A 22005-nucleotide genomic window follows, 5' to 3' on the forward strand; every position below is an offset into this window, starting at 1 on the left:
CCAGTCTTCTTTCCTTCCTAGAGAAAAGGACAGACAAATCAGCCGTCTCAGGAGCTATCAGACTTCAAATCAATGTGGAGATCAAGGGGGAGGAGAAGGTAGCGCCGTATCATGTGCAGTATACGTGTCTCCATGAGGTGAGCCAGCCCTTCATAGATAGGGTGTCGAGTGCAGTGCTGGAAGGGGGCTTTGATAATGAATAGGATTGCTAGATGGTTGAAAGAGCTGGGTCCTGTGTTTGGTTCTGTCTTTGGCTCACTGTGCTACTGGGCAGCCCACGTCCCAGTCCCAGCCTCAGTTCTCTTTCACTAATGTGAGAACAGACTTTTGGGGCCACAGGAGGAACTGAGCAAAGACTTGAAGCATAGAATTTCGGTGGAACCCTAGACACATTTTACCAGCAGATATTGTTTTTGTTTTTAATATATACGTAATATATCCTTCCTTTGCTCTGTCTCCTGCAGAACCTTTTCCATTACCTCACAGACATTCAGGGCAGTGGGGGAGTCCGGATCCCTGAGGCTCGAGGAGATGATGCATGGAAGGTGTACTTTGAAGAGACTGCCCAAGAAATTGTGGATGAATTTGCCATGCGCTATGGCATTGAATCCATATATCAGGCCATGACGTAAGACTCCCCTGGGGTTTTGGGAAGTGGCTACTAACCCTTGGGGTGACTAATGAAGGCACACTGACAGGGTAGACAGGTCCTTAGTGGGGTAATGTTCAGTGATTCGTTGCTTCCCTATCTGAGCTGGGTGAGGTGGGTTTATACCCCAAGACAAAGAGGGGATATGTATAAAGGGAATGTGTTTATCAATGACTGAGGGAGAAGGTATTTTTATGTCTACCCCAGAGTTCAGAGTTACTGTGTTTCCCCGAAAATAAGACCTAGCCAGACAGTCAACTCTAATGTGTCTTTTGGAGCAAAAATTAATATAAGACTGGTCTTATATTATGTTAGATAAGACCCGGTCTTATATTACAGTAAAATAAGACCAGGTCTTACATTAATTTTTGCTCCAAAAGATGCATTAGAGTTGATTGTCCGGCTAGGTCTTATTTTCGGGGAAACACATAGGAAGGGAAAAGGGCAGGCAGGAGGGTATGCAAGGACAAACCTGCCTAAACATCACAGGCCTGAGGAGATAGGGCACATGTGCTCATGTGTTTGTGTGTGACAGACAAGCTTTCATAAATTCACCTGGATGTTGGAGAGGGCACTTAACTGTAGGGAAAGCAGCTGAGTCTGGAGCTGACCAAGACTTCATAAGAGAAATTCCCGCCTACTGTGAGAAGAGATATAGCTTGTCTGTTGGTGAGGCTGCCACTAGAACTGTGCTTAGGAAGCAGCCGTAGGTAAGCAGTGGGTAGCTCTTGCCCTGGCTGTGCTTCATTTATTCTGCAAACTTTCATTGGGTTTCTTCTATGTGTCGCACATTGTGCTAGACGCTGAGAACACAAAGATGAGTAAGATGGGCCTCTGTGCTTGGGGAACTCATTCGAGCAGGAGACAGACCAAGAAACAGTTACAATATAATGTGATACATGCTCTGGTAGAAATAATCGCAGGGTATTATGAGAGCATCTAAATTTAGGGGAGGCCTGTGAGGGAAGCCACCAAAGAGTTGACACTTGAACTGAATCTGGAAATACAGAAAAGAAGGAAGGGTATTTTTGGTAGGGTAAGTACTGGGGTGCTAAGATGTAACAGAGCATAGACTATTCAAGGAATTACAAGAAGTTCTGTATAGACGGAAAGAAGAAATGTGGTGAGAAGTGGAGTTTAAGAATGGCCTCTCTGCCATTCTTATTCTGTTCACTCTCCCGAGATGATCTTATCCAAACCGGTGACCTCAACCTCGACTTCTGGGCTAAGGGCTCCCAGATTGCTTTCTCCAGATCAGGCCTTTTCCTAAATTTCAGATCCATTTTCAGCTGCTTCCTGGGTATTCCCACAGGCGTTGTGAGTTCAGCATGACTAAATTCCAAATCAACATCATCTCCACCCAATACGCTTATCTTTCTATATCCCTATTTTAGTAAATGGAACAATTTTCTATGCAGTTGTCCAAAAAAATTTAGGAGTCACCCTAAACTTTTCTTTCTTACTACTGTCCTTTTAACTGCCAACATCCAATCTCTAAAACCTCTAGGTTCTGCCTCCTAAATATTTTTAATCTATCAGCATTGCTATAGCTCAACAATAATGATAACGAAGATAACAACAACTTCTATGTAGCATTTCCTTACGTGCCAGGCACTGGTCTACACACTCTATGAATGTTAACTCATTTAATGCTTATGTCAACCCAATGAGGGGTTGAAAAAAATCATTATTTTCCCCATTTTATAGATAAGAAAACTGAGGTATAGAGAAGTTTAAGTAATTTATCCAAGGTCATTTAGTGATGGGTGGAGGTGAGATTCAAACCCAGAGTCTGACTAGAGTCTGTGCTCTTAACCATTACTCTGTTCCATTTAGTGCTTTATTGCTTGCTTCCTTTCTGAATTATTGCAATTACTCTTCAACTGATCTTTCTGTCGTAGTCTCTTTCTCCAAGTCTTCCAATTTATCATCAAAGGGACCTTTCTGAAAAACTAATCTCATCACACCATGCCTTTATTACAAATTTTACTATAGCATTTAGGACAAATCCTTTTATTATCTATTCTGTATCTACCTCTTCTCTCTCATTTCTTGGTATTCCTCTATGAAACACCTGAACAGTGGATAAACTGAGGTTTCCCAAATGAATCACTGTGTAATAAATGTATTTGTCTTTGCAATACAATTTCTGATTGTCTGCACACTGCTGCATTTGATTTCTTACTAATCCTTTAAGACTTGTTTCAATCATCTCTTCTTTTTATTTTATTTTTAATGTTTTAGCATAAAATTATTTTTTATTTATTTTTATTAGTTTCAAGTGTACAAAACAATACAATCGTTAGACATTTACACCCCTCACAAAGTAATACCCCCCTTCCCCCAGTCTGTTACCCCTCTGACATCGTATATAGCTGTTACAATTCCATTGACTCTATTCCCATCTCTTCTTTGGGAAGCTTTTTTCTAATCCCTTCCAGCCCCCAACAGTCCTGATTTAGGTGCTCTTCCTGTATGTTTCCACAGTGTTTTTGCATAGCACCCCTTGGATTATTGGCTTATTTCTAACGCTTACTTTCTCTGCCAAGCGATCCCATCTTTGGCTTCTAGCACTTAGCACAGGGTCTGGCACGTGGTAGGTGCTCACTGAATACATATTTGAATGAATAAATTATGAAGATCCTTGTATGCCACGGTGATTGGAAGCTTCATACACATCAGTGAAGTCTTTTCTTTACTTGGCTATCACTGCAAGCCCTGAAGAGTCTTTGAGACTAAGGGTGCTGTTTTTCAGGCACTTTGCATGTTTGTCATCCAAGTACATGTGTCCTGGTGTGCCAGCAGTGATGAGCACCTTACTGGCCAACATCAATGCCTACTATGCCCACACAACCGCCTCCACCAATGTCTCTGCTTCTGATCGCTTTGCAGCCTCCAACTTTGGGGTGAGTGTGATGTAAAAAACATAACTACCCATTTGTTATTCATTAATAAAATTTGATTTTTCATGATTGATACTGTAGAGTTGGTCGATAAGCCTATAATTTAGATAGATAACTACCTATATAGATGAACTTGTTTCCTTATGGGTCTGTAGACTGCTAATACACTATCCTTATTTCATATGGATATGTAGACTTATGATAAACTCTCCTCAGACATGGATATGAGAGAAGAACAGTACTGCTATGGTTTGGGGTGGGGGGTGCTACCTGGGCTCAGGTAGAACCTCTCTAGACCAAGCACTTGGTCAAGTTACCATGTTCCTTAGTCCTGCAGATCCACAAATGGACCTTTTAAAATATTATTCAGTCTCTCTATGACAGATTCATGCCACTTAAGTTCACATGAGACTGATGTCTAAGCAAGAACACCAGTGTATACCTGAGCCTATCCCTTTTCTAGTGTCTGGACTGTTTTCCTACTCAGGGCGTGCTCTTTCCTTTTGAGAAGGTAAATCCTTACTCAGAATGTCTCCTGGTATAACTTCAGTATAAACTGAATGAAATATCTTTGACCCACAACAAAGATTACCTCTTTAGGTACAAAATTACTGATGCCTCCAAATCCACTGGGTCTCCGAGCCCTGTTTATGGTACTAACCACATTTTCTTGTTGTTAATAGTCTTTCTGTAGATGAATTAATATCATTGATTAGGCCAGTCATATACCAGATCTATTGTTTCGTCCCATCATATATTGACTTAATACTAATGACATATCATCTAATCAATATAGTTCTAGTAGGGCTATGCTACACAGCCTATAGGCATGTGATTCCACATTTAATTATACCTTTTCTATAAAAATCAACTATTAAAGTAGTACATGTTATTTATTTAATATTAAAAAAGTATAAACTAAGGGAAATGATGTGGAACGTGGTTTAAAGAAACTCTCTCAGGACTGCCTGATCACCTTCCAAATGCATCACTATTTCTCCCTCACATCATTACTGCTAGGCTGTGGCTGTGTAACTGCTATGAGCTACCCCAAGATAAGTCAGGAGACCACAAACTCAGGAATAGGTTGGAGAATGTGTTTGGAGTTTCCCTTTATTTGACTAAGATGAGTTAGAGTTTCAAAGGGGTGGAGATGTACTCACTGGTCATCTCCAGTTGATTCTTGTATAGAAAGAGCTGTTTTCCCTCCTAGGGATTTCCACTCCCATTGCCAGTGTGAAAAGATTCCCTAGTTTGAGACAGAGCTGCTAAGAGATAGAACAGGGGCCACCAGTTCCATTTCTTCCTTACATGTTGTTACTCTCCTCAGGGGCAGGGATAGGAAAGGATGTATCCCCAACCCAATGTCTCCTTCTCATCCAGAGATGGCTCTGTTTCTGTTATAGTCTAGGGAGCTCAGAAACAGATTATTTCTCTCTTCCCTGTTATTTGTTTCCCACCCTCAGAAAGAGAGATTTGTGAAACTACTAGACCAGCTGCACAACTCACTGAGGATTGACCTCTCTACATACAGGGTGAGTGAAGACATGGCTGTGGGGTGGGATGACAGATAATATCAGCTCAGTCTAGACAGACTGTAGGCCAATCTTGGCTACAAAGATCGAAGACAAGGAAAATTGGTCTGTGTCATTGCGTGCATGTGCGTGGCCAGTGCCCCTGACACCTGTGGTTCTGCAAACTCTAAGGACCATGCAGTGTGTGAATAGCTGCAGGTGTGGTTGATTTTTTTATAGGCAGTTGGCTTTCCAACCCCACTCATATCACTCTGTCAAGTTCTCCGATGACATTCTCATTAGGCAGTCTCCTGAGGATAATCTCTTCCAGAAGTGCCCCTTTAAAAAATTAGATAATTACTTTTTTTTCTTACATGTTTCCATACTCTCCTCATTTTCCAGGGAAGTTGTGAGAATCCGGCTAAAGGGAAAGAGAAAGAGAGTAGCTTGACTTGGGCAGGTAATTTGTAGCAGAGGTCGTCTATTTCTAGAATGGAAGAAATAGATGCAGTAGGAGGGTGGGCACCTGAACAGGGCAGGACAGGGAAATGGGCAGTTTTTCAGTTCTTCTTAAGTTAGATCCTCTTAGAATGGCTTCATTACTTACTTTAAAGTGTTGTCAATTTCCAGAACAGGCAATACACCCACATTGAAAAGTAAGTATAAAAATAACCAAAGTTAAAAAGGAAGTGAGGTTTTAATCATTTGCACTTCTGATGCTCTCCATTTGCATGACTAAAGGCGAGTAGACTGTATATCTTGTATTTAGCATATAAGTAAGCCATTTGCAGGTTTAAAAAAGCGACCCTTAAAGTGGAAAGTGCTTCAACAGCTCCCTTCAGCTGTCCTTGGCAGTGTCTTCCTAGACTTTATGCCAAAGGGAGTGAAGTGAGGCATGATGGGAAGGTCCCAAGGAACTCACTCCAAAAGCAGTTCTGCTCAGAGCTCTGCCATCTGCTGGCTCCAGAAAAGAGGCTGGGGTCCACTTTACAGAAAGCACGTGTCTTGGATCTCAGTCTAATCTGTAGTGTGGCTCCACTTATATTCCAGGATATACAGTTAGATTGTAACTTTTGAAGAACTCACTGTTTGGGTGTAAGAATCTTCACCCAAGAAAAATGTGTGTGTGTGTGTATATGTGTGTGTCTGTGTGTTCATTTGTGCAAATGCACACACATTGCATGGGAAGGAGGTTGGGGCTAGGAAGTGTTGCTTTCAGGGCTAGGGGTTATTAACCCCTGCTTTTGGCAAGGGCCTGTCTGTGTCAGTGGAAAAGCTGTAGTATTACAGCTTTTTTTTTTTTTCCATCTCAACTAGGGAAAATCCCAGTAGGTAGTAGGTAAGGAAGCTTTTGATTTCATTGCTTCTGTCAGGGAAGGTGTTCATATTTCTCTGTTCCTTTCTTACATTTGCTTGATTTACAACAGAATAATTTCCCTGCTGGGAGCCCTGAGCGGCTTCAGGACTTAAAGTCCACAGTGGATTTGCTGACCAGCATTACTTTCTTCAGAATGAAGGTAAGAGATGAACTGGGCTGGGGACCTGGCCCAAATAAGAATCATTTGGCATTCTGAGGCTATAGGAATCATCACCTCTAAGCCCACATTTCTGTACACCTGTTCCCTGGGTTACTTGTGAGAAGACTATGGATCAACAAGGACGGGCTTGGCAGTTCTCACTATCAGCTGTCTTGGCAATTTCACCCCAGGACAAGGTCCAGAAACCCAGAGAGGGGAATCTGCACTAGTTTCGGGGAGTTCTAGGAGGGGTTCCCACCCAGGTGAGCAGGATCCTGTGCCCATATTTCTTTTATTAATTGGCAGGTGCAAGAACTGCAGAGCCCTCCAAGAGCCAGCCAAGTGGTAAAGGATTGTGTGAAGGCCTGTTTGAACTCCACATATGAGTATATCTTCAACAATTGCCATGACTTGTACAGCCGCCAGTATCAGCTGGTAAGAGGTTGGAGATGAGGTGGGACAGCTGTCAGGGGCTCCTGGAGCCTCAGCTTTCCTTTGCTGTGCTCGTGGTGTAAGGGAGCTCAGGACAGTCCTTGATGTTCTTGAGGGTGAGTGAGTTTTGTAGAGTGTGGACCATCTAGACCATATTGAGACATTTGTAGATGGACAGGGACCATTGGACCAGATGTGACATAACTGAGTTGAACAAAAGTGGCAACAGTAAGTTTTAGTTTGGTGCTGAAAAAAGTGACCAAAATTTGAGCAGTTTCCGGGGATGAGGAGGTGAATTCTCACTCCATCCCAGACTCCTTTTTCTCCCCCAAGATTAATTTTATTCTGACTTATGTGGAACCCTCTATGTTCCAGGCTGCCTTCCTCTGAGATCCGTAGCTGTCTCTCTGAGATACTGGCTCATGGAAGTTTAACTTTTCCCTCTGACTGCTTCTCTGTGCCTTGCATGGTCTTCTGAGGTATATTCATCCACTGACTATCAAGGCTGACTGACCCTGTCCTTCTGTGAGGTTGATATACTTCACCTGTTTTATGCTGACATCCTAACTCAGTACCTGGTGACTTTGTATATTTTTCTAGATCTTTGTAATGGTATCCTTTTGTTTTCCCATTTGAAAGCCAAGACCTCCTTCTGGGTCTAAGTACTCACAGTTCCCGTCTTAGCAATGTCTTGCAGACCACACCCTTGCAAAACAGATTCCCTTCAGTCCAACAAATATGTATTGAATGTTGGTTCTGGGCCGGGTCTGAGGAAAGCGTAGTGCTCCTTCCGTTAGTTCACTGTCTCATGAGTATATATAAAACTCCAATCAAAGCAATCTGTTAGGAGGGACTTGAAAGAGGGATAAAACTGAAGGGATTCCAAGAAGGAATAGTCACTCTTGATCAGATATTGGGAAAAGCTACATAAAACAAGGGGCATTTGAAATAGACCTTGAAAGGCAGTAGGATTTGGACAGCGGATCGTGAGAGGACAACCTAAATCTCTTAGACATTTACCCTTTGGTGAATATACCCAATTTGTAATGCTTCCTGGGAGCACGTTGGTAAAGACTAAAATTTTGTTTGCACTGCTTGCTCACATTCCCAAGTGTACACTTTCTGCCAGCCCTATCTTTAAGGCTTCCTACCTTTAAGGTTTATAAAACCTCCTGTTGGTTCCGAAGTCCATGGGTGGTTTCCTGGTGCCTTTGTTTAGCTTGGCATCTCTGGCCTCCTGTGACATCCATCTGTGGGTTCTCTCTGGCTGGGAGAAGACACTCTTCTCAACTTTGATCTTTCACCTATGCAGGGGTCAGTCTGAATATTTGATTTCTATTCCCTACCAGAAAATGAACCCAGACTTTGAAAGGGGGTTTATAAACTATTCAGGGAACTTACTTAGCCTTTGAATTTTGCTGCTTTTTCACTTTCACTCTCATTTTCTTATTATTCATTGTTTACATTGAAGTAAACCCTTGGTATCTTTTTTTATTTCCCTCTACTGACCTTCATTGGTTCATTCATCTGTACATTTGTTTAACCAACTGAGCACTAGGGATGTAAAGTTAAGACACATCTCTGCCTTTGGGGAGCTCATTGTTTGGTGGAGGTGAGGGGCAATTACTAAATTTATTGTTTTTTATTTTATTGTTACTACATTTTATTATAGTTGTAGTTGTCTGTTACATCTGTACCGGAGGTTCACAGAGGGTGTTCTGGGAGCTCAGAAGAGAGGTGTCTAACCAGAACAGGGGTATCAGGGAAAACTTCTCAGGAAAGGTAAAGAACATGAATTTTGAGGAATGAGTAAGAATTAGCTAGAGAAAGGGGCTGGCCAATATGTAGATGATGTATTATAGAAATGTACACTTGAAACCTATATAATTTTACTAACCATTGTCACCCCAATAAATTCAATTTAAAAAGGGGGGCTGAGGAGGAGGGGGATACCATGTAGAGGAAACAGAATGTTTGGAGGCACAGAATTGTGAATGAGCATGTTAATTTGGATAAGAATAAGCAATTTATTTAGGTAGTTACAGCATCACCGTTTGGAGTTCAGCTATGTGGGGTCAAGTCTTGGTTCTGCTGTTTATATCTAGCTACATGATCTGGGCAAGTTATGTAACCTCACTGTCCTTTAGTCTCCTCCTCTGTAAAATGAAGGTGGTAATTCTATCCAATGTCATTGTTATGAGGATTGAATGAGACAGTGAATGTAAAGGTCTTAGCAAAGTGCCTGGCACATAATAAGCATGGAGTAAGTGGTGCTGGTGGTGTGGTGATGGCTGCAACAAAAGATAAATGGTAAAGTATGCGGTTGAGAGAGAGAGGTCACGGTCTGAGGGACTTTTGTATCGAGCTACGGAGTTGGAACATTTTTGAAGGCCATCGAAGGGCAGAGGAGTAACACTAGGAGATTTTCTTTGCAGAAGGATCATTAACAAGTGTGTGGAAGAGAGATCTTTGAAGATCAAAGGCCAGTTGGGAGATCCTTGAATGATAAGAGCCTGCTTCAGGGTAATGGCAGAAAACGCTGAAGGAAGAGATATGTTTTCATGATACTAAGGAGGCATAAATCCACAGGGTTCTGTCCTGGTTTCTAGTTACTTCCTGGGAATGCGGGCTTATTAAGGACTGCGGAGACTTTGTGATGACATATGGCATCTACATAAAAGCCCTGTGTTTCTGGATGTTTTTGTCCCAGTGGGAGATAAATAGCCATTGCAGCCTCTCTGTGATGACCCCTCCTTGCCCTGTTTGGGGTCTGAATATAGAGCTGCTTCTCCTTTCCCGAATGCACCATTGTATTCCTTTATCTCTTCCCAATAAAGCCTTTTCTTTCTTTTTTTTCAGATTTGTTGAGATATAAGTGACATGTAACATTGTTTAAGTGAAGGTGTACAATGTGATGATTTGATACACGTATATATTGTGAAATTTTACCATCATAGGGTTAGTTAACGCAACCTTCACATAATTACCATTTTGTTGTTGTTAGTGGTGAGAACATTAAACCTCTAACAGCATCTTTCAAGTATACAATACAGTATTGTTAATTATAGTCACCATTCTGTCCTTAGATCTCCCAGAACTTATTCATCTTATAACTGAAAGTTTGTGCGCTTTGACCAGCATCTCCCCATCTTCCCTACCCCTCAGCTCTTGGCAACCACCATTCTACTCTCTGTTCTTATGAATTCGATGTTTTTAGATACCACATATAAGTGAGATCATAGAGTATTTCTCTTTTTCTGTCTGACTTACTGAACTTGGCATAATGCCCCTAAGGTCCATGCATGTTTTTGTGAATGACATGTTTCCTTCTTTTTTATGGCTGAATAATAATTAATTGTGTTTATATACCACGTTTTCTTTATCCATTCATCCATTGATGGACACTTAGGTTGTGAATAATGCTGCAGTAAACATGGGGGTGCAGCTATCTCTTCAAGATAGTGATTTCATTTCCTTTGAATATATACCTAGAAGTGGATCATACGATAGTTCTCTTTTTAATTTTCTGAGCCACCTCCATGCTGTTTTCCATAGTGGCTGCACCAATTTACATTGCCACCAATAGTGCATCAAGGTGTCCTTTTCTCCACATCCTCGCCAGCTTTGTTATATCTCATTTTTTTTATAATAATCCATTCCAGCAGGTGTGAGGTGACATCTCATTGTGGCTTGATTTGCATTGCCCTGCTCATCAGTGATATAGAGCACCTCTTCATGTGCTTGTGGGGCATTTGTATGTCTTTTTTGGAGAAATGTCTATTCAAGTCCTCTACCCATTTTTTAATCAGATTGTTTTTTTTTGCTGTTGAGTTGTATGAGTTCCTCATATATTTTGGATATTAACCCCTCATCAGATATATGGTTTGCAAATATTTTCTCCCATTTCATAGGTTTCCTTTTCCTTTTGTTGATTGTTTCTTTTAATGTGCAGAAACTTTTCAGTTTGATGTAGTTGCACTTGTTACTTTTTGCTTTTGATGTCACACCCCAAAAAAATCATTGCCAAGACCAATGTCAAACAGCTTTTTCCCTATGTTTTCTTCTAGGATTTTATGGTTTAAGTCCTTAATCCATTCAAGTTAATTTTTGTGAGTGTTATAAGATAGGAGCCCAATTTCATTCCCAACACCATTTATTGAAGAGACCATCCTTTCCCCACTGGGTATTCTTGGCTCCCCAAGGCCTTTTCTTATCCACTAGGCAAATAGCTTCCTAGGTGCAGTTTTCCCCCCAGTGACCTTCCAAGAGTTAAGGGACGTCCTGACCCACTGAAGGTGAGGCCAGCCAGCATGCTAGCTCTGTTCAGTAGCTCCTGCAGAACTTGAAGTGGCTTCTCAGAGCTGAGGTGTGTGTGTTTCTGTGGGGGGGAGGGGCCGGCAGAGGAGGGCTGCCGGTGGGTGTCACATGGAACTGGACCTACTTAGTGAGCCAGGAGGGGCTGCTTACTTTGGCCCAGAAGTCACAATACCCATAGCTACTGAGGAAGCGGGGTGGGCATCTTTATGTCTGTGACTGACCAAGCTTATCAGATCAGTGACCTGGAGCTGGGGACAAAAGTTCTCAGGGACCAACTTTTTGTGTCTAAGGACCTCCCAACAGTTACCGCTCTGATACAACAGGGGCAGTCTTGTGGAAGACGGGCTCTAGGAGAGGAAGGGTACCTGATTCTAGAGGAAGGGGTCTGGAGAGGGGGAAAGAAAGAGGAAGACTGGACACACTCTCCACATTTTATTCTGACTCTCACTGTCTCCTCTGGAACAAGAAGCAGGAGCTACCTCCAGAGGAACAAGGACCCAGCATTCGGAACCTGGATTTCTGGCCCAAACTCATCACACTCATTGTGTCAATCATAGAGGAAGATAAGAATTCCTACACACTTGTTCTGAACCAGTGAGTATCACCCCACTTGACTGTCTGGTTGGTGGTTCGTTTGTCCATCTTTCTAACAGCCTCTTTCTTTCCTATCTCTGTGTGTTTGCAGTGCCACCTCTTCCTCCTGTCCGTTCGTCTGTCCCTCTGTCCCTTGTATCTGTCTGGGTAACTGTTTCTGGAGACAAGTGTGGAAACATAATGGGGGGCCCTGCCCAGACTGAAGCAGCCTCCCTGGAATAAGAATGGCTGCCATAGGAGTCCCAGGGGATCCAGAGACCATGTGTGTATGTGTCTGTCTGCGGGGAATAAAGTGGGTCACCTTATAGCCCACCTCCTTGTCCTTTCTTCACCAGCTTATCTAGCCTGAGCCTGCCTTCCAGCCTCAGCCCTTCTCCTCTGGGCCTCACTTCCCTGCCCTTTGGCCATCCTCTCCCCGGGCCCACCTTGCCTAAGGGGATTCTCTGCCCCGACTTGTCCTACCACTGGCCCTCGAGCCCCTTTTCTCCAGAGTGAGCCTAGCCCTGTTTCCTAGGCTTCTCCTCTCTTCAATCTGACCTCCAAGAACTAGGCATGTTAGCTTCAGAATCAATGAAATCAAATAGTTCTTGCCTTGTTTTCTAACTGTGGCTTTTTCCATCATCCAGGTTTCCTCAGGAGTTGAATGTGGGAAAAGTCAGCGCAGAAGTAATGTGGCAGCTCTTTGCCCAAGACATGAAATATGCACTGGAGGGTAAGGGTGTGCCCAAGGCAGTGGGCTGCAGGTCCCCAGTCCAAGTGCCTTGTTCCCTGTGTCTTTCCTCTCTCCCAGACAACTGCAAGTTCAGGGTGAATGGTACAGTGAGAAACTGGAGGGATTCTAGGCATAGTGGGTGGGTAAAGCTTCAGCCAGAGGAATAAAGGAAATGGCTGTGTGGATGTAGATTCTTCCATCCAGCTTTAGAGCAAGTACTGTTAAATACTTGCCCAGCCCAGAGATCAGTTCTTCCCATGCTGGGTATTCACAAATGGCCCACTCCTTGGAGAATGGTCTTGTGAAACTTACTTTACAGTTTTAAAGAATTACAGCCTTTAAATATATAGTTAAGATTATTTTCTCACATTGGGGACTGCTTGGACTAGCTTTCCAGAAAGCTCTTCAGGATTGGTGTGACAAAGCCAGAAAGATAGTTTTCCCCTCACTTTTCCATTGGAGCAAGGTCACAGAAAAATTATTATTCATCTTGTTCATTCAGCTTATTCTTTTATTCATTTCCCACTTTGGTCCTCAAAGATATTGTTCCCTACTTCCCATTTGCACCCATCTGTGCTCATTTACTTAGCTGCCTTTCCTGTCTGTCTATATACATATGTTAATCGATCTCCTCTCTCTGTGAAAGTGAATCTAGAAGGAGGGGGAGCATCTGGGACACGGACAAAGCAGAGTCTAGGTCTATTGTTTGGGTGGAGTGGCAGGGGAAATAGGTAACCCTTAGACTTAAAACTTGTTGAGGTTTATGATCAATTAGTTGTTTCTTTCATTGAGGTATAATTAACATACAACATTATATTAGTATGAGGTATATGACATAATGACTTGATATTTATATATATTGCAAAATGATCACTACAATAAGTCTAGTTAACATCCATCACCACACAGTTACACAAAATTTTTTTTCTTGTGATGAGAACTTTTAAGATGTACTCTCTTAGCAACTTTCTAATATGCAATACAGTGTTAACTGTAGTCACCATGCTGTACATTACCTCTCCAAGCCTTAATTATTTTATAACTGAAAGTCTGTACCTTTGATTCCATTCATTCATTTCATCCACCCTCATCCCTCGCCTCTGGCAACCACCAATCTGTTCTCTGCAGGATCATTTAGTTTTGAAGTTGAAAAACTTGAAGATCTGTGTTCAGTTTGAGACAGCACAACCTGTCACACACTTTCTGTACTTCCACCCCTGAGCAGTGGCTGCCTCCTGCCCACGCTGGATTAAGCCTGGGGCTGTAGCCCACGCATTAGCCTTTCAGGCCAGTGAGGAGGTCACTTGTCCCTCTCCTCCAGGTAGCACTTGGAGCGCCTGATGGGGAGTATGGTCCCAGTTCTTGGCAGTGGATTTTGAGGGGAAAAAGATAAATGCCTGTGAAAAGTGAATCAATTCCACAAGAGAGAGTGAGAGATGGGGCTGAGGTTTCAAACAGAGGTATCTCAGGAGCTAAGTGAGAAGGGGAAGCCAGGAAGCTGGGCTCCAGGCCTTTTACCTGGTACCAGCTAAGTCAGTTCTGCTTTTACCAATCTTATCTGCAATTCTATGTGAGATTTCTTTTGAAAGGGGAGTTCTGCTAATATTTAAAACAAACACAAAGGGGTAGAAAACTCTCGAAGAGAAAAAACTAATGTTAACATAGTTTCACATCTCAGTTTCACCACCTACTCAGCAGTGTGATCTTAGACCGACCTACTTCATTTTTATGAGCTCCTATTTTCTCATCTGTAAAATGGGAGTGATGATAGCATGTATTTCATTGAGCTCATGAAATAACTGAAATGTATGTAACATACTTAACATACTGACTGGCATTTACTCAGAACTTAATAAATCTTAGTTATTGAAGACAATAAGAAACCATTATAGACTCATGAGCAGAGATGCAATGTGAGCAAAGTAGTATTTTTGTAAGATTTTACCTCAGTGGAAAATAGGACAGCTGGAACAGGAAGAGACCAGAAGCAGGGAGTGCAGATAATGTTGTAATAATTTAGGGCTATGGGGAGGGGGCTGGAATTAGAATAAAGAAATGGAGAGGGAAGAATGGGCTTTGATAAACTTTGGGGGGAAGTTGTCTAGAACTTAGTGATTGTCAGAATGTGGAGGGCAAGAGAGGGGGGAGCGTTTGGAGACCTGGATGATAAAAGAAGAGTGTTGACGTCAACTGTGAAAATGCTATGTCTTACCTAATATTTTATACGTCAACTTTATGGAGGTATAATTTATATACAATAAAGTAAAAATGCTTTAAAAGTACAATTTGATGAATTTTGACAAAAAACACACCTGTGTAACTACTATCCCAGTTAAAATATAGAATGAAATTTCTTCATGCTCCTTTGCGGTAAATCCTCCCCCCCTCCCATTCACCAAACGTTTTTTGTTTTTGTTTTTTAATTTATTAGGGTGACAATTGTCAGCAAAATTACATAGGTTTCAGGTGTACAATTCTGTATTACATCATCTATAAATCCCATTGTGTGTTCACCACCCAGAGTCAGTTCTCCTTCCATCACCATATATTTGATCCCCCTTAACCCTCATCTCCCACCCCCCACCCCCCTTACCCTCTGGTAACCACTACACTATTGTCTGTGTCTATGAATCAAATGTTTATTGAACATTTTCTTTGTGCTAGGCACTGTGCTAGTACTGGAGCCCCAGTGAAATGAATGAGGCATAGCCCCAGCCCTTGACAAAGTCACAGACTAATCTAGACATCAGACATAAATTGGCAGTTACAATTCAAAGTTATAAGTGCCACAAAGGAATAAGCATAAGGTCCTAAGAGGAGAACCATGTACCCCAGACCTGGGAAAGCTTCCTGAAGGCGGAGATGTACAAACTGAAAGCTGCAGGATGGTAGGACTTAGCCAGTGGGGAGAGAGGGTAGTAGTGACGGGAAAGGGAGACAGAGCATTTTAAGCAGAAGATACAGTATGTTCAGACACCTAGAGTCTAGAGCGAGCTGGCCTGCTGTCTGGAACTGGAAGCAGTAGTTCTGTGACTAGCACTTAGAGTATAAGGGAAGGGACAAATGAGAGATGAGGATAGAGAAGTAGAACAGAGCCAGATCATAAAGGTTATAAACCATGTTTGGGCTTTTGGCCTCTATCCTCCATTTTGGAGCCAATGAAGTATGTTAAACAAGGGACTGACATGATCAGATGTGTAATGTAGGAAGGCCACTCACCCTGGCGACAGTGTGGAGAATGGATTGGAGGAGGAATGACCAGTTGGGCGACTATTGCAGTAATCTAGGTTAGAGATAGTGACGAGATCTAGTTAGGTAATAGTGTGACTAGAAAGAAATGGATAGATTCCAGAGAAGTTTTGGAGGTGAAATCAACAGGGATTGGTGATTTAATTGGATGTGAATAAAGAGGAAGAAGAAAGACTTGATGATTCTCAGCACTGAACAAGAGGGTAAGATAGAGTGTATACTCTGTTCAACTTCAGCTGGAGATACTCAGATGGTGAAAGTTGGGGACTAGAGTTAAACCTGGGCAAAGTGAGATGTTCCATCAGAGCCTTACATAGACATTACCAAAACCAAAGACAGATTTGGGGAAGATGATCAGCAAGCTGGATAGCTGAAATCATGAGGCTGAAAAAACTCTCCCAGGATGAAAGACAAACGGAGGAGGAATGTGGAAGTCAGGGGCTTGCCCCTTTTGACAGATTAACCACACCCCCACCACCACCCCTCAACAGTAACCTCAAGCAACTTCACTGGAGCTTGACGCTGTGGAATTGTTAGAATAGTATGACGTGGGACCAGTGTTTCAGCAATCATCCTGTTAGTTTTTGTACCACAGAAGTTAATGAAGACATTGGGGTTTGGGACCAGAGTACAGATAATGGATTGACAGAAAGAGTGAGAATTATATGTAAGTACAGTAACTTGAAGAGCCCTTGAGGAACTAGCAGTTAGGGAGCTCTGGAATGATGGAGCAGCATTGCCTCCATTTCCAGGGGGTTGCTGGACAGGAAGCGGGAGGACCCTCCTGGTGGTACCTTTTCATGTTTCTAGGCTTTTAGACGGGTTCAGGACAGCAGGGTATGGGGTGGAAGAGAAGGGGCAAGTCCTGAGAGAGTTTCTATGATGTCCCCAATTTTTTCACTCTGTTATTCATTGGTGTCTCTGCTCTGTCAGAAGCATCTACTGTCATTTGTATACGAAAGATCCTCTTTCTGGGTGGTAAGAACTTTTGGGTTTTGTCCCTTTACCTCTGGGCTTATATCTTTTCCTCTCCTCTTGCTCACTGCTTCATAGAAGAGACTACGAATGAAACTTCAGGTTAAGATGGTGCTGCCTGCTGTGCCAGGAAATGAAATTCTTGGGACCCAGAGCCCTTAGAGGCTGACTCCCAGACTCCCGTTTCCTCCTTGAGTGTCTGCTGCACTAATTCAGAAGGGCCACTGCCCCAGACTGGATGTTCTGCCTTCACCTGGAGGAACATCACCCCTGGCCATTCACAGCTGAGCAGTAGAGTTCCCGAGGACACTGGCCTTCCTTCTGTGTTTCTCAGTACTCTTCCCCATGTGCTTGCTTTTACCACTGTGTTACATATAAGGACACACAATCGGCTTTTATTATTCACATTCCTCGTTCATCTATAAAGGGGGTAGATGAAGAGAACCTGTGTGTGAGGCCGGTGTTCCAGACTCTCTGGGCAAGTTGTGGGTGATCTTTGTCCTAGATTTTCCAGAAGGCCCTAGAGATTCAGCCGTGACCTTTCAAGTCCATAGTGAGCATCCCATTTTCTGTGGCATGATGGCCCTTTCATCTGGCTGTGTTTCCATGGTTTCCAAACTGACTTTTCTTACTTGCATATTTCTTCGAGAGCTCAGTTTTCTGTGTCCCAGCTCTGCTCTGGGGTCCTTCAGTTTATTTCAAGATTCTGTTACACCATGGTTGCACAACTGTAATTTCTGTCAGCTTGGGTCCACTTTGGTTTTCCCTTCTCTGTGTAGTTGTCATTGACCCATTCGTGTCACGTACAACTGCTCAGCTCCTCATTTAAGTCTGCATTTAAGCTACTGAAAGTAGAAAGGCCCTGGAAAACCATCATTCCACTCTAATCCTGGGCAGTCTCCCCACTAATCAGCATTAGCCCCCACATCCCCTTCTCTTCTTCTTCACCAAAGGCCAGTACCCCACTTGACACTTCCAAAAGCCAGAGCAAGAAGACTCTAGGCCTTATCTGGGAGTCTGGCTTTGTCTCTAAGGGCAGACTTAGGCCAGGCTGTTGGAGAGCAGAGCACTCACTGGTGGGGGCCGATGGCTGTGACGAGGTGGTTGGGAGTCACTCTGTCTATAAGACATGTGACAGAGCTGCCGGGCTGGACCTGCTGCCTTGGGAAGACTCAGGAGCCATGGCCTGTACTGCCAGGACCTGAGCCAGCCTCCCCCACTGCTCCCCACCCCAGAGCATGAGAAAGGCCGGCTGTGTAAGAGCGCCGACTACATGAACCTGCACTTCAAGGTCAAGTGGCTCCACAACGAGTACGTGAGGGACCTGCCCGCCTTCCAGGGCCACGTGCCGGAGTACCCAGCGTGAGTGAGCAGGCGGGGCGCGGCTTCGGGGTGGGTGGGGCCAGCAGCTTCAGCCCCGGTCAGCAAGCCAGTCCTGGGCACTGCGGGAGAAAGAGACATGTGTCAAACGATGCCCTACCCGCCAGAAGACCCCAGTCTGGGGGAGCCGTCAGGCCCATGGCGTATGCCAATCACTAGCTCCAACTCCTGCTTCTGCTGCCTGGCTGCAGGTGGTTTGAGCAGTTTGTTCTACAATGGCTGGACGAGAATGAGGATGTGTCCCTGGAATTCCTGCGTGGGGCCTTAGAACGAGATAAGAAGGATGGGGTAAGTTGGGGGCTTGGGCTGCACAGGGGTGAGGCCAGGTCTCCGGGTCAGTAAATGTTCCTGGGCTCTAGCCAGGTTGGCCATCCCTACCCTGCTGAGTCCATAAGGAGGGCTATTGAGGGCCAGAGCCACCCCTTGCTGGGCAGAGCCCTTTTAAACCCTGTGAACTTGGAGAAAGGTAGTGGCTGAGGACGATGACCCTGTGTATGGCCTTCCTCAGTTCCAGCAGACATCAGAGCACGCGCTGTTTTCCTGCTCGGTGGTGGACGTCTTCACACAGCTCAACCAGAGCTTTGAGATTATCCGGAAGCTGGAATGCCCAGACCCCAACATCCTTGCCAATTACATGAGGAGATTTGCTAAGGTGACCGTGACCCTCCCTACCCACTTCCCTTACCACCACCACACTGACAGCCTGAGCTCAACCCCTCTCGGAGGTGGTCTTCGGGTGAAGCCTGATGTGACCCCATTCTCCTTTGTTTGTGTTGGGGGTGCTTAGGTGCATTTGTCTTAATGCTGTTCAGGGGCTGATGGGAAGCTTTGTCCCTTACTGTGAGATTCCCCATTACCTTCATGTGGTTACTGTCCTAGGATGAGAGGTGTGACCTCTCAGGCAAGATCCTTGTGAGGAAAGCTAAGGGTTCCCGGTTCTTTTCTCCTCTTTTCTCAGACCATCGGGAAGGTGCTGATGCAGTATGCAGACATCTTATCAAAGAACTTTCCCGCTTATTGCACAAAGGAGAAAATGGTGAGAGTCAGCCCTGGGACCCTTAGAGCGGGGAGTGGAAGGCACTTGAACCCTTGCTTCTGAAGCTGTCCTTAGAGCTGAGGGTGGGGTGCTGCTCCTGACTTCTGTTCCCAGCAGGCCTTCGCTTTAGATTGTGCCACAGAATAACGTGAATAGGCATCCCTCTGAGCCTCCGTTTGGTACTTTATCCTCTACTTAGCTAGACTTTTGCTTAGTCTTTTTTTGTATATAAAAAAAATGGAGATATTCAAAGAGTTATAAGTGATGATACCAGGAACACCTGGGGCTTCCACCCAGCTTAAAAGCAGAAACATTTGCTTCTAGTCTTCATTCATGGAGAATTGTCTGAATTGCTTCCAGATCTCAGTGCTCAGGGAGAGACACGTGTAATACGTGTCATAAATTCACTGTGGCTTTTGGAGCAGTGTGAGAGAGGGAGGGACCCTAGGCTGTGGTGAAAGGAGCCAAGACTCAGCAGCTCTGTTTTTCCCCAAAGCCCTGTATCCTGATGAACAACATGCAGCAACTGAGGGTCCAGCTGGAGAAAATGTTTGAGGCCATGGGAGGCAAGGAGGTAGGTCTAAGGGTTTGTGGTTGCTACACGTTCCCCTTGTTCCTGAGCTCCCTGGCCGCAGAACTCCACTCTCTCCTGACTCAGTGTAGGCCAGGAGCTTAGCTTGGGGTCTGGGCTGGCTTGGGCTGAGACATTCTAGTAGGCATTGGAGTAAAGGCCCCAGGGGGAGGAGTGGGGGCACAGGAGGGAGAAAAGGGTAAGAGAACCAGCTTAGCCAAGCCCATCTCCTGTGGATACAGTTGGACCCTGAAGCTGCCGACAGTCTGAAGGAGCTGCAGGTGAAACTGAATACGGTCCTGGATGAGCTCAGCATGGTGTTTGGAAACAGGTCAGTGTCCCCAACACACACTGCTCTCAGAACCACGTAGGGTCCCTGGCTGGTCCCAAGGCTCCTGCCCCACACCCATCCAGCTGCAGGGGTGTGGATCTTCCCTCCTGCTGGCTGTCCCTGCTGGAGCTGCACCATGAGCTTGCTGGAGTGGGATCGAACAGCTGGTGCTGCTCCAGCGACAGTGTGTGTCTGGGCAGGGTGGGGGGCTGCACTGTGGGCACATGTGTAGTTTCCAGGTGCGGATTGATGAGTGTGTTCGACAAATGGCCGACATCCTGGGCCAGGTGCGGGGCCCGGGGAATGCATCTCCCAACGCCAGGGCCTCCGTGGCTCAGGACGCAGATAGCGTGCTCCGGCCTCTCATGGACTTCCTGGATGGCAAGTGAGTCCCGCATGCAGGACTGTCCTGTGGGGACAAGCAAGGCAGAGGCAATGAGACGGGAGCCTTTCGGGGATGGGGGCTTTCACTACCTTACCTTTTCACTGCCTTACCTGTTGCCTGGGCCTGCAGCCTCACCCTCTTCGCCACTGTGTGTGAGAAGACGGTCCTGAAGCGTGTACTGAAGGAGCTCTGGAGGGTGGTGATGAACACAATGGAAAGGATGATTGTTCTGCCGCCACTCACTGACCAGACAGTAAGGACACTTCCCTTCCACTTCCTCCTCCTGTCTCCCTTCCCACGCTCCATGCTTCCTGTCTGAGTTTGGAGTCCTCGGCTTTTGACTGATTCCCTCTCTGCCCAGGGCACACAGCTGATCTTCACTGCTGCCAAGGAGCTGAGCCATCTTTCCAAACTCAAGGTACTGTGGATATGTGGGGTCCTTCTGAGGCTGGGGTGGGGTGGGGGGCGTGATGTGTTGCCTGGGAAGTGCCTTTGAGCATTGGAAACTGAAGACGAGGGAGGAACTATGGGTTCGCAGGTGGGGGCAAGGCTTCCATGACAGCCCCGAGCTGTCCTGATGCTCTTGCTGTCTCTGTGCTTCCAGGACCACATGGTGCGAGAAGAAACACGGAATCTCACTCCAAAGCAGTGTGCCGTCCTTGACCTTGCCCTGGACACCATCAAGGTGGAGCCCTCCCCACCTCCAGACGGTCATTCCACTCCTCCAGACTAGGTGTCCCTCAGGCTCTTGCCACCCCAACTCCAGAAGAAAGTGATTTTTATGTCTGTTTCTTTCTCTGCTATGTCCATATTCCTGCTTGGGAGCAACCAAAAAGGCATCTCCTGTGTGATCTCTGGTGACTCACCATGGCCCTAGAATTCCTGCTCCTGGGTTTTGAATTGAACACATTCAGTTCACTTAGTTCCTCATTGCTATTCCTGAACATTTCCCACTGGGACTTAATCTTCCAATCCTAATAACCCAGATGTGGCTTAAGTTCCCTTCTTTCACATAGGTATAAAGTCAATTGGATTTTCAGAGGATTTTTTTTCTACTACCCATTTATTCATTCAGCCAGCCAACGTTCACCAGGCACTACATATACTCTGAAGGATCTAGAGAGTCTCAGCTATGGTTCCTAGCCTCAAGGTGGTAATAAGGTGGATGCATAGGAGCTGGGATCTGTGGCACTTGGGAGAGGTATATCATATACCTACACATAGGTATAGGCTTCTCTAAGGGCTCAGAGCGGTAAAAGAGCACTTCTGGCTACCTCTGCCTGAAATGCTTCTATCCCATATCTGCCTGTCCAGATAGATCCATCCTTCAAACACTACCTCCAGGAATGTGGCCATCCTCTACCATTTCTGCCTGATACCCAATAGTCTCTTCACCCGAGAGACCGTGACTCTGGCTCTGTGTGGTAGTCCTGATCTTGT

General features: G+C 44.8%; 1 protein-coding gene across 8 annotated transcripts in view; it reads left to right on the top strand.

Moving 5' to 3' along the window:
- The window catches only part of UNC13B (unc-13 homolog B), a 173138-nt gene that overhangs the window by 147541 nt on the left and 3592 nt on the right, over nt 1-22005 (top strand). For 5 of the 8 annotated variants that reach the window (XM_074330677.1, XM_019729033.2, XM_019729037.2 and 2 more), the window contains 18 exons: nt 22-137; nt 465-628; nt 3405-3555; nt 5019-5087; nt 6494-6583; nt 6890-7018; nt 11799-11926; nt 12553-12638; nt 18098-18224; nt 18434-18530; nt 18751-18894; nt 19201-19278; nt 19775-19852; nt 20092-20180; nt 20413-20565; nt 20695-20818; nt 20927-20983; nt 21170-21250. In XM_074330677.1, coding sequence (XP_074186778.1) covers nt 22-137; nt 465-628; nt 3405-3555; nt 5019-5087; nt 6494-6583; nt 6890-7018; nt 11799-11926; nt 12553-12638; nt 18098-18224; nt 18434-18530; nt 18751-18894; nt 19201-19278; nt 19775-19852; nt 20092-20180; nt 20413-20565; nt 20695-20818; nt 20927-20983; nt 21170-21250 — 1961 coding nt within the window. The remainder of the gene's footprint in view (nt 1-21; nt 138-464; nt 629-3404; nt 3556-5018; nt 5088-6493; nt 6584-6889; nt 7019-11798; nt 11927-12552; nt 12639-18097; nt 18225-18433; nt 18531-18750; nt 18895-19200; nt 19279-19774; nt 19853-20091; nt 20181-20412; nt 20566-20694; nt 20819-20926; nt 20984-21169; nt 21251-22005) is intronic. The other 3 variants (XM_074330678.1, XM_074330676.1, XM_074330674.1) reach the window with 1 other exon arrangement.

This window comes from Rhinolophus sinicus, linkage group LG04, assembly GCF_036562045.2.
Source record: "Rhinolophus sinicus isolate RSC01 linkage group LG04, ASM3656204v1, whole genome shotgun sequence".
Classification (NCBI taxonomy): Eukaryota; Metazoa; Chordata; class Mammalia; order Chiroptera; family Rhinolophidae; genus Rhinolophus; species Rhinolophus sinicus.